Raw genomic sequence first — 14,034 nt, forward strand, 5'->3', positions numbered from 1 at the left:
AGTCCCTCTACTGCAACCCCACCCAGTTTAAATGTGCATACTGGGATTGCCATTTGTCTTGTTTGGTTTTCAGTTCCTTATATTTCTGGTCCACCAAGGGCTTATTTGGAGGATTTGAACATTGTCTGGCTAAATGGCCATCATCTCCACATTTAAAACAGAACCAAGCTTTTGGCATGGGTTTCGGTTCTGTTTGTTGAACTTGAACTTCAGCTACTTTAGCTGATGGGGTTTCCTGAGCAGGAGTGTGGTGTTTCTTGACATAGTTCTGCTTTCTTTGTTCTCTTTTGTTGGTGAGCTGGACTTTTAATTCTGCAACTTGTTTACGCAGAGCCTCAGTTTCTGTAATGTATGCCTGGAGAACATTTGCATTTGCATCATGAGAAGAAGGTGGATCATTCAAGAGTTGCATGTTCATAGAAGATTTGATCTTTGTATTGCTGAAATGACGTTGCATGCGATCCTGCTTTGTAGCTCTCCTGTCTTCTTCTGTTCGAAGCTGCAGTAGGAAGTCAGAAAAATCAGGCGCTTCTGTTTTACACCCCAACTGCAATGTCAGAATAAGGGACTGATCCCAGCACCCTCGCTGAAATTGACGCATTAATTGTCTGTTGGCATCTGCTTTGGCAATTCCACCCCTCCGTATAGCTGTGGAAATTAGCACTTGCAGCCGCTGCAAGTATTCCGAGGCTCTTTCTCCTGTGTTCTGATGAGTGCTAAGGAACTTTGCAAAAATCTCTTCCCCATCTTCTACTAATCCATATGCTGATTCAAGGAGTTTCACATAATCGCATGGAGCTGCATCTGGGCCTAGTTGTCTAATTAAGTCAGATGCTGGAGGAAGAAGGCTTTCTAAAATTTTACGGCGCTGCATGTCGACAGGGGTTTTATCTTGAACCATAAGTTCCACATGAAGTGACCATGTCTGAAAATCAGCCTCACCTGGGGGCTTAGGAAATTTTCCTGAAAAAGGACGAAGACGTTTGGATGCCTGGTTTGAAGCATTTGTGTTATCATTCCTTATGACATGCTCCACAATGATCTTCTGAACATCGGGTGGATTTAGAATGTCACTGCTTGGTTGGCTAACTCCAGCTGGATTGGACATTAGCTGTAACGGTGTTTGATTTGCACTCCTACGGGAAGGCCTTTGAGCTAGGTGGGACTTATCGCATCGCTTATAAATTAAAGGGGTCCTATCATCATCAGAATCAGTTTCATTAGCAGAGGTTGAGCTGTCACTGGAGTTTGAAAGGTCTGGTCTTGCTGAGGGTGTGGATGTTTTAAGACTAGAGGTCCCTCTATATGCTCTATCCACACGCCACATAACGTCAGGGTCATTTGCACTAGGAAGATATAGTGGTACATTGGGAACCAAGTTTTTGACAGATTCCCCAGACTCAAATTCTACCAGAGCTTTAACACCATTCTCTTGACCGGTCTGTCTAATCCTAAGAAGCTTGTTCACAGCCCCATAAGATGAGCAGAATTTTGTAATTTGTTCATCAGTATCAAATGATGTAATGCCTTCAACATAAATAGCGTTCTTTAAATTTACACCATAAGTATGTACAGAATCCATGGCTACTCTCAATGAAATACCAATAAAACTTAGTAAATGCAATGGAAAAAAATATTGTCTCTAAAAATGCTGTCTCTCAGTTAAATTAACAAGCAGTGTAACAATGTTTTAAATAACCCGCTACTCCTCCTGGCTGGCTCGCCAAATTATGTAAGGGGCACCATCTACACACATAGTTTTTACACTACACCGTGCCTCTTCTAAGATCAGGGCTCAAAGGAGGAGTAGAAAAGGTTAGTTCAAACAGAACATTTATTAAACATGAATTAAGAACTCAGAGCTCGACCCACCCACAAAATCAAAAGAGTCAAAATGTCCATCAATCCCAAAAAGAAAAGATAATCAACGTGGTCCACTAAAAAAAACAAAAGAAAATTGTAGAACAAAAACTCAAAAGCATCTACCCGGGTAGTATGATTTTTCCATAAAAAATGTATGGCGTGATCTCCCGTGCTTATCTGTATCCTGGACGAAGAATGAAGTCCTGGAATGATCCACGTTGCCGACGAGAACTTTCTCTTGCACACGTTCACTTCCACGGCAGTTTTCTCCTGGGCCGCCGTCCTCTTCTACAGCGCGGCCTCTCCACTCAAAATAGTCTCAGTCAAAAAAAATACACAACCTGAACCAAATACTATATTCGGTTTCATTTAACTTTACTTTAAGTAAGATAAAAGACTGTTATTTCTTCTTTTCGTTTTATTTTCTAAAGTTTCTATATCCAGTGTGCTAACACGCTGCCGATCTCGTTCACCTTCTCTCGTTCTCTCCCTCGTCTGTTCTTTCCTCGGCCGCGTCACACTGCCCCCTGCAGGGCGGGCATCTCAACAACCATGACATTAGGTTTCGATTCAAACAACAAGTAGTTAGGATAAAACCAACCTTTTCTTCATGTCTACTTTAAGTGGGTTACACCTGCCAAAAAAAAGAGCTGGGTAAAAATGAAAAATGTAGTTAAAAAAATTATTTTCTTTTGTACCACTTTTTGCACACCAGTGGAGAGGATTGTGATGATACCACAGCTGAGCTGAGAAAATTGATATTATCTGTTTTAATCAGTAAATCTATTTTACCTTTACACACCACTCTACTGAGGGCATGCCGTTATATGTTGGTTTTACATCGTATGAAATTATTCTCATCACCATGTATTTACCCACAGAGCCTTGAGGAGCAGACGCAGGTGATGAACCAGAGTAACAGTGTGTATCTGTACTGCGCATTTCTGGACTACAGGTGGGTCTGCAGCAACCTCAGCACTTTAGTGATGTTTAGTTTCGGTTTTGGCCTCAATGCTGTTTTAGTTAATACACATTATAAATAAGTCATATCTTTGTACGTGCCCAGCTGTGAGACAGTAACATGAGCAGTGCTAGGCATGGGCTTGACATGCATCACATTTTAGGCTGAAAACATGTCTTCCTGTTTAGTTAATGTTCAGAGGCCAAAAGAAAGATTGTATCTCAACAAAAGTTTTTGAAGTTTGTTATCATGACAGTTTGTTCCTTTTTTTAAGGGGGAAGAAATAAACATCCTAAAGTAAACTGTTAATCTACAGGTGCACTATTGGGATTCAGGATGTTTTATGTAAATCATGAATCATGAAACAAGCCTTTACAGTAATGCATGTAATAGAAATTGAAGAGAAACTATAACATTAATACTGTTCTCTGATCCGTTACACTGCTCCATTTCTAGGAAAGGTAATAATATTACAATGACACTGAGTGAATGAGCCGTCCAGTGTACAGTAAAATGACACAAATACTGGTTTTCACAAAGTTTGCTGCTTCTGTTTTTATTATGGCAATTTGCGTATTCTCCAAAATCTTATGAAGAGTGATCAGATGAATTGCAAAGTCCCTCTTTGCCATGAAAATGAACTTAATCCACAAAAAACAATTTCCACTGCATTCAGCCATGCCACAAAAGGACCTGCAGAGATTGTTTCAGTGATCCTCTTGTTAACACAAGTGAGAATGTTGATGAGCACAAGGCTGGAGATCATTCTGTCGTGCTGATTGAGTTAGAATAGCAGACTGGATGCTTTAGAAGGAGGGTGATGAATCATTGTTCTTCCTCTGTTAACCATGGTTACCTGCAAGGAAACACGTGTAGTCATCATTGCGTTGCATAAAAAGTTCTTCACAGGCAAGGATATTACTCCTACTAAGATTGCAATTAAATCAACCATTTATCAGATCATCAAAAACTTCAAGGAGAGAGGATCAAGGCTTGTAACGAAGGCTTTGGGGTGCTAAGACCATCTCCTAACGATGATTCAGATGCAGGATCGGGGTGCCACCAGTGCAGATCTCAGGAAAGGCTGCAGGCAGGTGTTAGTGCATCTGCATGTACAGTGAAGTGAGGACTTTTGGAGGATGGCCTGGTGTCAAGAAGAGCAGATGCCACTTCTCTACAAGAAAACATTGAGGACCGACTGATATTCTGCAAAAAGTACAGGGGTTGGACTGCTGAGGACTGGAGTAAAGTCTTTTTCTCTGTTGAAGCCCATTTCTGATTATTTGGGGCATCTGGAAAAATGATTGTCTAGAGAAGGTGAGCACTGCCATCAGTCCTGTATCGTGCCAACTGAAAACTGTCCTGAGACCATTCATATGCGGGGCAGCTTCTCATCCAAGGGAGTGGACACACTCACAATTTTGCTTTAAAAGCCTTTGAAACTGTAAAAACAATGAAGACCATGTGGTGTGGGAGAGGAGAATAAGAGTGGTAGAAAAAAACTCTTTCTCCCTCCACACAAAGCACTGTATTCAACCACTCCAATTTGATGTTACCCAGCAGAAAGAGGCATGGCACAGTAGAGGTTAAAAATGAACAGTTTCTAATTTATTAACACCGGTAAATAATTATTGTAGTTACATGTGAATATTGAAGGTACCAAGGTTACAGAGAAAATAAAAATTAGAAGAAAGAGTAAAGAGGGAGAAGAGAAGAGTAAAGAGGGAGAAGCCTTCCGGCTTCCGATGGAAAACCCCCTGAGCAAGAAAGCTCAGAGGTCCTTTTTCCACATGTGAGCAGACTTTTATACCCCTGGCCTACAGGAAGTTGTCACTGACCAATCAGAACATGTTGTTTCTGATGTCACGCCCCCGGTGCCTCCCATTTGGGGAAGACAAAGAGGGTGGGCGGTCCTGACGGCTGATACTTCACACGTAACCGTCAGACAAAAGACATGTAAAACAGAGGTGTCGAATCTTCACGCACAACCATCGACACAGGAATGTCACACTTCCCCCTGCAGACATCTGTTATGCAAGGCAAAAGCAGGCTCCCGTGATGTCCATTCTTACAAAACTTATAAAATGCTTGTAATTATACTTCAGTACACCACAGAAACAACTGACAAAAAGATCTAAATACCAGTGAATACCAGTGAATACCAGTACTTGTGTCATTCTCTTTTGGCCACGACTGAGCTTGACTCAAACACACGTTTTAAAAGTCTTACAACAGCGGTCAGTTCTTTTGTGATTTTACTTTGGGCCACAGTCTCCTAAAGGCACATCTTTTGCTGATTAATATGGACCTGGTGCAGGGGCAGAGAGGTTGCCCCACATTACAGGCAGGCTGAAGCCATAAATTATTATAAATTATTATGTGTTTGTGTGTTTTTTGGACTGCCAAGATTTCTTGCTTTGGTTAATTTGCACTCAATAGAAAATGGTTGTCGGTGACATCTTATTTATGTGTGTGTGTGTGTGTGTGCATGTGTTACAGCTCTACAGAACCTGTGTGGTCCAGTGAAGGCTGTGTTCGCTTCAGTGGGAACCTGACATACTCTGTGTGTTTGTGTAACCATCTGACAAACTTCGCCATCCTCATGCAGGTCGTCCCCATGGAGGTGAGACCATGAAAACACACATATAACCATCTTGTGTGGCATTCTGTATCGTTGTGAAATCACAATGTTGTGGCATCATAACTTTGATGATGACTTTCATGGAGCGTGGTCCCTGCTTCCAACGTCAATCCCCTGGGATTCATGGCCTGCATGTTTCCATCCAGTGAAATTCTTTGTAGCAACCCCTGCAATGAACTGCATCTGTGGGCCATAGTGCTCTAATGCTCTAAACAGACTCTCCACTAGCGATTCACCTATCAATTGTCTGAACATTCTGCATTTGTTTAGAAATGGAAAACAGTTGCATTTTCCTTCTCAAATGTGCTTGAGACAGTTGCTCCCATCTCAAAATGATTGGTTTGGAGAGTTCAATACATGTCCCCACTTTCCATGTTAATTCTACACCCATTCCTGGCACATCCCTGATGATGGTGGTGGTTCTGAAAGCTCAATCTGTTCTCGCTGGTAACTGTTTTCCCTGTCAGGTCCTCTGATTCCTCACTAAACACATAGCCATACCTAGTGTCACCGTCACTGAGCAGTGTGCTGTTGGTCCTGTTTGCATTTGGCTAATGGGTAATAACATTGAGATAATAATGCATTAGAGGCTAATGGCAGAATCCTTTCAGGTCAGGTCTGAGATAAGGTCAGAGACGATTGTCAACAATGAGTGTGTATGTTTCCTCAATACACTCTACATATCAATATAAATATGACAACAAGACATTGGCATTCATAACTTTAGCTTTAGGGCACTTAAAAGGACAATGTGCTTATAGGATTTTTGTTTATTGTTACAATTGTTTGAATTTTTAGGTATTAGGTAGCTATTTTCCTTATTATATTGCGATCAGGAAGCTCCATCTAGTGGTGCTTCCATGTATGAAACTGAATACCACCAGTTAATGTCTAAAAATTCTGATATTGTTCTGTTAAAGTTTGTATAAATCCCTTCAGTTATTCAATCTCCACTTTGTCTTAAACTCTAAAAACGTAATTAATGAAAAGTTTTTTTTGTTTTTTTTTTGGTTGCTGGGTAGAATGGCTTTAAAGTGATATTGTGATGTCGTGTAATTTAGCACCCTCATATTTTGTGTCTGTTCTACACAAAGTTGGGCGAACAGGCTGTAGTTCACGTCTGGGCAGTAGGATTGAAAGGATCAAGAGATCCAGTCTGGATGTGTTTAAGTGTTCCCCGGGGTTTTGGGGGATATTTTAAATGCTAGCGCTTTTGTTTCTTGGGCTAATTTAAATTCTTCCATGCAAAGTGATCTAAGACAGGGAAATTAAAAAAACACACACAAGATTTCTTTAGTGTTAAGGTCACTGATAAAAAAGAAACATTTACACACACATACACACAGGTGTGGCAAGTCAAGCTGCTAAAGGTTTCGTGAAAATGATGCCGACTGCGTGCTTATGGGTGTCTGTGCACTTTGATGCTATTCCCTCATATAGCTCAGCTCTAATTTGTGGCACATGTTGTCCCTTTAAACTTTTTGGGAACATCCCATTCCAGATCCCAACTGATATTTTCAGTGGCCCTAATCACAAGGCACCCGTCAGAGTTAACCTGGAATCGCATCCAACTGCTGGAAATAACTGCAAAAACAGGCACCAGAAAAATAAATAACAGAGTGCAGACTTCCTCCAGCGACTTCTGCCTACGCTGACAATGGCCAAGCAGATGTGGTTTGGGGTACCTGGCAATGTTTATCTCTCTTTCTTACTGGGCAACACAAATTTTCACAGTATATAAAAATGTAATAATAGCACATTATTCACAGTGGTGAACTGAAATGTTTTTCTTTACTCTACTGAAGTATTCAAGATATATAAGAAGGCCAAGACACATGACGTTCTTGACTTTTTAGTATGTCTTATTTAGGAACCTCTGGCAATCCACACTTAATGTTAGAAGTATACTGTATACTGTAAACTCTGTAGATGCACTGTGTGATTTCAGGGACTGTGTATGTATGTGTGTGTGTGTGTGTGTGTGTGTGGTTGGGGGTTCTGGGGTACTGATCCACTGGGAGCTGGCATGGAATAAAACAGATGACTTCACACCTGCCTGATATTAGAATTATGTCCAGACTTATTTTTTATTCTGACTTAGCTCTCCAGAACTCACCAGGTGGCGCTGTCCACCATCAGCTATATTGGATGCTCCATCTCCATCTTTTGTCTGACCATCACACTGGTCACCTTTGCGGTGCTTTCGTGAGTATTGTCCTTGTACACGATACCCAATCTGAATGGCTGAGCCATGCTCAGCTCTGTGTTTGACTCTGTTTCTCCCACAGGTCAGTCAGCACCATCCGAAATCAGCGCTACCATATCCATGCCAACCTCTCCTTTGCCATCCTGGTGGCTCAGATTCTGTTGCTCATCAGCTTTCGTTTTGAGCCAGGCATGGTGAGACACTTTGCACTTGGACACCTCGCTTCACTTCAGGCTGTCCAGGCAGATACTGTTATTTTTTTTTAAATGACAGAATTAGTTAGCCTGTGTGTGTGTGTGTGTGTGTGTGCACAGACTATTGAAACCCATTTGTTTTTTATAGAGACCCAGAGCACTATGCACAATCTCTCCCGCAGTGCTCTGCGGTTGGTATCTGCGGTTTGAGAGGCCACGCCCTCACTATCATCAGTAAATAAATGAAAGTCACTGCTTTTTAGCAGTGAGACTGTGACTAATGAATAGTCCTTTTGGTCTGTCTACACACACACATACACACCATCACTGAAGCTGTTTGTAATGGTGACCTTTGGCCTTCGGCCCAGTTGGCGTGCAAGGTGATGGCTGTGCTGCTGCATTTCTTCTTCCTGAGTGTGTTTGGCTGGATGCTGGCAGAGGGACTACACCTCTATAGCATGGTGGTCAAAGTATTTGGCTCAGAGGGAAGCAAACACATCTACTACTACGCCATCGGCTGGGGTGAGTCAGCTATATTTACTTTTTTTTCAGCTATATTTACTGCCATTTTTTTTACAGATTAGCTAAAACGTGTTTAATGTTTCGTGTTCACAGGTTTTGACTTGCTGCAATGTGACTGTACATCCTAGTGCAGGTGTTTGACTCTCTTGTTTTTGTGAATTTTGTTGTAATTGCAGTAGACACTGTGGGCCCATCAACCGCTGTGTTTGTGCTCATCCAGATGTTTTAATTCTCAACATGTGTTTCTTGCGCTCTGCTCAGAGTCCCGCCACACAAGCCTATTGTTGGTCAGAAATAGGATATATATCTGCGGTGGGTCCCAGCCTCTCAAGAGCAAAGCTTTTTCTCAGATTTACTCCATGGGAATCACACTAGTTGCTTTGAGCAACTTGTGAACAGAAGACAGTACTGTTCAAAAACAAAACAATTGTTTATTTTCAATCATTTACAAAATTCAAAGTGGGCAAACAAAGGGAAAATCTACAGTCCCTGACAAAAGTCTTGTCGCTTGTGTACAAATTGACCTCGTGTTGCTGAAATATATTTCTAATCAAGATTTTTTTTTACAAGAAAGGGCTCATTTTATTCCCAACAGCTTTTGTAATAATGTTTCAGTGCAAATTCAAACTGTTAAAAAGTATTCTAATATTTATAGCTTGGTAAAGCCCATTGAGTCCATTTTTGCAAAGACATAAGTGTTGTCGCCGTGTCATATGAGCTTCACCTGTGAATAATAATGGATCGATTAGGTCTCAGGTGAGTATTAAAAGAACCCCAGTACACTAGACCTTCACATCAACTGCAACTAGACCTCTGCAAACAAGCCCAGGTCAGGCAGACCCGGCAAGACAACTGTTCGAGAGGACCGGTTGTTGGCTCGAAATTCCAAGGCCAGCCCATTTCCACTGCAGCAGAGCTCCACTAGACCTGGTCACCTGAAGTCCCTGTGTCAACCAGAACAGTTTGTTCGATTCGGGCTCGAAATGGCCTCCATGGTCGAATCAGTGCCCAGAAGCCAGCACTAAACAAAAGACAATTGAAAGACTGTGTGGCATTTGTCAAGGCCCACAGCCTGCTAAAAGGATGGACGCTGTGGCAGAAGGTGGATTTTTCAGATTAATTTTCTGTAGAATTACAGAATCCGAGATTCACCCTGAAAACAGTGAAGTTTGGTGGCGGAAAAATAATGGTTTGGGGTTACTGTCACGTCCATGCGGGCATGACGCGGCGGGTGAACGGAGAGGAGGACGAAGAGTGACAAGGAATGACGGACGCTTTCACCTGACATCACGGAACAGGGGTTTAATGGTGAATCACAGGACAGGGGAGACATCCGAGACGTAGACACTGGTGAACACGGAACATAACTTCAAAGACCTGACAGCGGACAGAAACGAACAGGGCAGCTTTATACAATTAACACAGGTGAAAACGATTAGGGAACATTACACAGGACAACAATGAAACTCCGGTCCGGATCCTGGACCGGAGTAACCCCCATTTCGGACCGGATCCTGACAGTTACATCCAGTATGGGGGTGTTCAAGAAATCTGCAGGGTGGAAGGCAACATCAATAGTCTGAAATACCAAGAAATCTTAGCTACCTTTTATATTCCCAACCATAAAAGAGGCCAAATTCTGCAGCAGGATGGTGCTCCATTACGTACTTCCAGCTCCACATCAAAGTTCCTCAAGGCGAAGAAGATCAAGATGCTCCAGGAATTGGCCAGCCCAGTCACCAGACATGAACATCATTGAGCATGTGTGGGGTAGGATGAAAAATGAAGCATGGATGATAAAATCAAAGAATATTGATGAACTCTGGGAGGCATGCAAGACTGCTTTCTTTGCTATTCCTGATGACTTCATCAATAAATTGCATGAATCCTTGCCAAACCGCATGGATGCAGTCCTTCAAGCTCATGGAAGTCATACAAGATTAAATTTGGATCTCACAGCATCACTACTTAATTTGCTGACATATTTTTGTATTTCAGTAAATTTGTTTAATTTCTTTTGTATTGCCAAAAATTTGACCTTTCTGTCTTGATTAAATGATAAATCTTTTTTCAGTGAAACTAATTCATTTATAATTCATAGCTTTTCATATGAGCTATTCATATGAGGTTTTAGCTTTTCATATGAGCTATTTCTAACACCAATTGATTAATTAAAAGTCAGGTTACTAGCAGGTGTTTCTACAAAATAGATAAGCGACAAGACGTTTGTCACGGACTGTAAATCAAATCATTATTTGGTGTTACTGCCCTTTTTAATAGGTACACTTGCACAAAGGAAGAATTTTGCAGGATTAAATTCAGATGTTTGATCAATAAATTATACCAGACAAGTTCTAATTTCAATGGCAAGACTGAACACAAGACACAAGGTGGTTGTGCGGCATCAACAAGGCTTTTTCCAGACAAAGATATGAAAGCAGACTGGGGAGTAGCACAAGGCTGCATTTCTGCAAATGGAAGTGAGGATCTGGTCCCGCCCACTTACTTTGCGAGGTCAAACTGACCCTAATTAATGTCATATTGATTTATAATAACACATTTCATGATCTAATTATTGATGTATTTTTCTGTTCATCATGTTGGTCACACGATGAACGGCATATGTATTTCTGTATTTTAGACCGTATGTAGGGCTTGGTTCTCCATAACAGTTTGCGTAACATGCCTGTGTCGCCTTTTATTACGAATCATGGCAGCTAGTGTGGTTGCCACGTTATAAATAAGCCTGCCAAGATCTGCAGGGTTCTGAAAATCCATTGCCATGATTGTCAGAACAACTTGTCACGAGAGGACAAAAAGCCTTTTATTAATATATATATATATATTTTAAAGCCTCTGTGATAAATTCTGTTGATATTTTGAATTATTGTTTGCACACATTGTCTCTAAAATTGCATACGATGAACTGCGGAATAACTGATGTCGGCAGTTTTATGATGTTTAACCCACATAAATGTAGAAATAGAAGACTGTGTGTATGTGTGTGTATTATTGGGGACTGATGTCTGGTCTTTATCTGTGATTTTTACTGTCTGCTTGTTAGTTGTATTCTGGAGAATATTTTCCAGTTCTGGGTATCATCACATCTATTTATCATACACACTCAACACAATGACACAAATGAAAACCAAACAAGGTGTGATGGTGCCCTTTTATTTCTCATGTATACAGAGTGAAATGGGTGTTTTTGTAGAAACACATGCTCAGAAACCTCTATATTAATCATCATTAATTTGGACTCCAGCGGCGGTAATGAATGCAATTATTTGGATGGCCTCATAAAATCTGCATAGGGGTAATATTTTTAACGGGAGAGTCTTTTTGATCTTGTGTTTCTGGATTTCCTCGTCTTAAGCGGTGACGTTGCTGTTGATGTTTGTGGTGTTTCTAAAGGCTAGCTTGGATACAGGCAACTTTCCTATCTACTTAGAGATGTGTGTTCCAGCATGACCATTCCTTTTATCAAGGAAAAGTGATTTTGGTCAAACACAGCACTCAACCAACCGAATGTGACAATACATTTATCATTGAAGTCTTTTCTTTCACCCAGGATCCCCTCTGGTCATCTGTGTGGTGGCGATGACATCTGCACTGGACAGTTACGGAAAAGTGGATAAGTGAGTGGCCGTTAATGCAGAACTGAGGTTCTAAGCATCTTGATTCTAGAATTTGACCACTTTCCTTCCTTCAGCTGCTGGTTGTCTCTCGCCAATGGAGCCATTTGGGCATTTGTAGCACCAGCTTTGTTTGTCATTGTGGTACGTCAACGTCAAATGCACATACACTTCATAATCCAGTCATGATGTCCACTTACATTTGAGACTATTGTATGATTGTGTGTCAGGTGAATATCTGCATCCTCATCGCCGTGACCAGAATCATCTCAAGGATCAGCGCTGAAAATTACAAGGTGCATGGAGACGCCAACTCAGTCAAGTGAGTATCGTCATTCCAGAGCTCTGAGGAAATGGAGACCAGTCAAGGCCAGACTGTCACTGTATATAATGTGTGTGTGTGTGTGTGTGTGTGTGTGTGCGTTTCCTCAGGTTAACAGCTAAAGCTGTCGCTGTCCTCTTGCCCATTCTGGGAATCTCTTGGATATTTGGGGTTTTGGCCGTCAATGATAACTCACTGCTTTTCCAATACATGTTTGCTGTATTCAACTCATTACAGGTGACACCTTCATTCTGTGTATGTATGTGCTTGGTGGATTAGTGGCTGAAAACAAAGTCAAGTTATATTCTTGTTATATTCTTTTTTTTCTTAAAGGGTTTCTTCATATTTCTGTTCCACTGTCTTCTCAATTCTGAGGTGAGAATGAACTCTCCCTCTTTTATTTTTAGTATTAGATCATTTGTCTGTGGTTATTTTTGTTGTTTTCTGTTGTATATAGTAGTTAAGATAGCTTTTGTATCTGAATAACCTCAAACTATCCAGTTTAAAGCTCAGAGCTAACAGCGCCCCCTGGTGACTATGCAGAGTATATCCGTCTGAGATTCTTCTGTTTGAACTTGGGCAGGTGAGGGCTGCATTCAAACACAAGACGAAGGTTTGGTCTCTGACCAGCAGCTCTATACGCAACATCAATGTCAAACCCTTCAACTCAGACATTGTGAGTCACCCTCATCACCTCAAACCATCATCTCTCTCCCTCCGGAATGGCTACAGCAAACATTGGCACATGCAGGAATCATTAAGTTAAAGTGAAGTGATTGTAATTGTGATACACTGCAGCACAGCACACGGTGACACAATGAAATGTGTCCTCGGCTTTTAACCATCACCCTTGGTGAGCAGTGGGCAGCCATGACAGGCACCCGGGGAGCAGTGTGTGGGGACGGTGTTTTGCTCAGTGGCACCTCAGTGGCACCGTGGCGACTCGGGATTCAAACCTGGAACAGTATAGTAATGGTCAATTACAAAACTGACTTCTTGTACCAACCTATGAACCAATATGTCACAGGTTAAAATCCCACTTACTACCATTGTGTCCCTGAGCAAGACACTTAACCCTGAGTTGCTCCAGGGGGACTGTCCCTGTAACTGCTGATTGTAAATCACTCTGGATGAGGACATCTGCTTAGTCCACTATATTTACATTTATGGCAGTCTCACTTGTCCAGAGCAACGTACATCAGAGTAGTTTATATCTGATCTTTATACCTGTACATCCAGGCTTAAATCAACATCTGCTGTTCAACAGAGACTATCAGTTAATTTGCATACAATCACAAGTCCTATTAAAGTGCAGGGAATTGTGCATTTGAAAATAAGCATAAGTACAAGATAATGTCAGCACAGATTTTATTAAAGATTGATAAAATTGAGTTGTCTGTATGTTTTATCATGATGTCCTTTTTTAAAAATCAAACAAATTATATGCCTCATTTGCACATTCACAATCAAGTTTCCTTAAATGAACGTCAATAAACCTGTGTTAGGTGTAGTCAATTTATTATGCCAATATCTAAAATATATATAATGATAATCTTGACTGAATGGCTGATTATTGACCCATGATAAAGGAATAGATTCCAAGGTTTGTCACCAATTAACCCAGTGACAAAATGACAGCCGTGAAAGTACCATGAAGCATCTTTTCAATATATCCTGTCTTTCTCTCAAA

At 41.2% G+C, this 14,034-nt stretch overlaps 1 protein-coding gene across 5 annotated transcripts in view; it reads left to right on the plus strand.

The window, feature by feature from the left end:
- Positions 1-14,034, plus strand: part of adgrd1 (adhesion G protein-coupled receptor D1) — a 47,393-nt gene that overhangs the window by 31,890 nt on the left and 1,469 nt on the right. For all 5 annotated transcript variants that reach the window (XM_028995397.1, XM_028995399.1, XM_028995398.1 and 2 more), the window contains 11 exons: positions 2,745-2,818; positions 5,324-5,447; positions 7,567-7,670; positions 7,754-7,865; positions 8,234-8,387; positions 11,959-12,025; positions 12,100-12,166; positions 12,253-12,344; positions 12,455-12,581; positions 12,678-12,719; positions 12,928-13,020. In XM_028995397.1, the coding sequence (XP_028851230.1) occupies positions 2,745-2,818; positions 5,324-5,447; positions 7,567-7,670; positions 7,754-7,865; positions 8,234-8,387; positions 11,959-12,025; positions 12,100-12,166; positions 12,253-12,344; positions 12,455-12,581; positions 12,678-12,719; positions 12,928-13,020 (1,056 nt within the window). The remainder of the gene's footprint in view (positions 1-2,744; positions 2,819-5,323; positions 5,448-7,566; positions 7,671-7,753; positions 7,866-8,233; positions 8,388-11,958; positions 12,026-12,099; positions 12,167-12,252; positions 12,345-12,454; positions 12,582-12,677; positions 12,720-12,927; positions 13,021-14,034) is intronic.

The sequence above is a fragment of the Denticeps clupeoides genome, chromosome 11 (genome assembly GCF_900700375.1).
Source record: "Denticeps clupeoides chromosome 11, fDenClu1.1, whole genome shotgun sequence".
In the NCBI taxonomy this organism is placed as follows: Eukaryota; Metazoa; Chordata; class Actinopteri; order Clupeiformes; family Denticipitidae; genus Denticeps; species Denticeps clupeoides.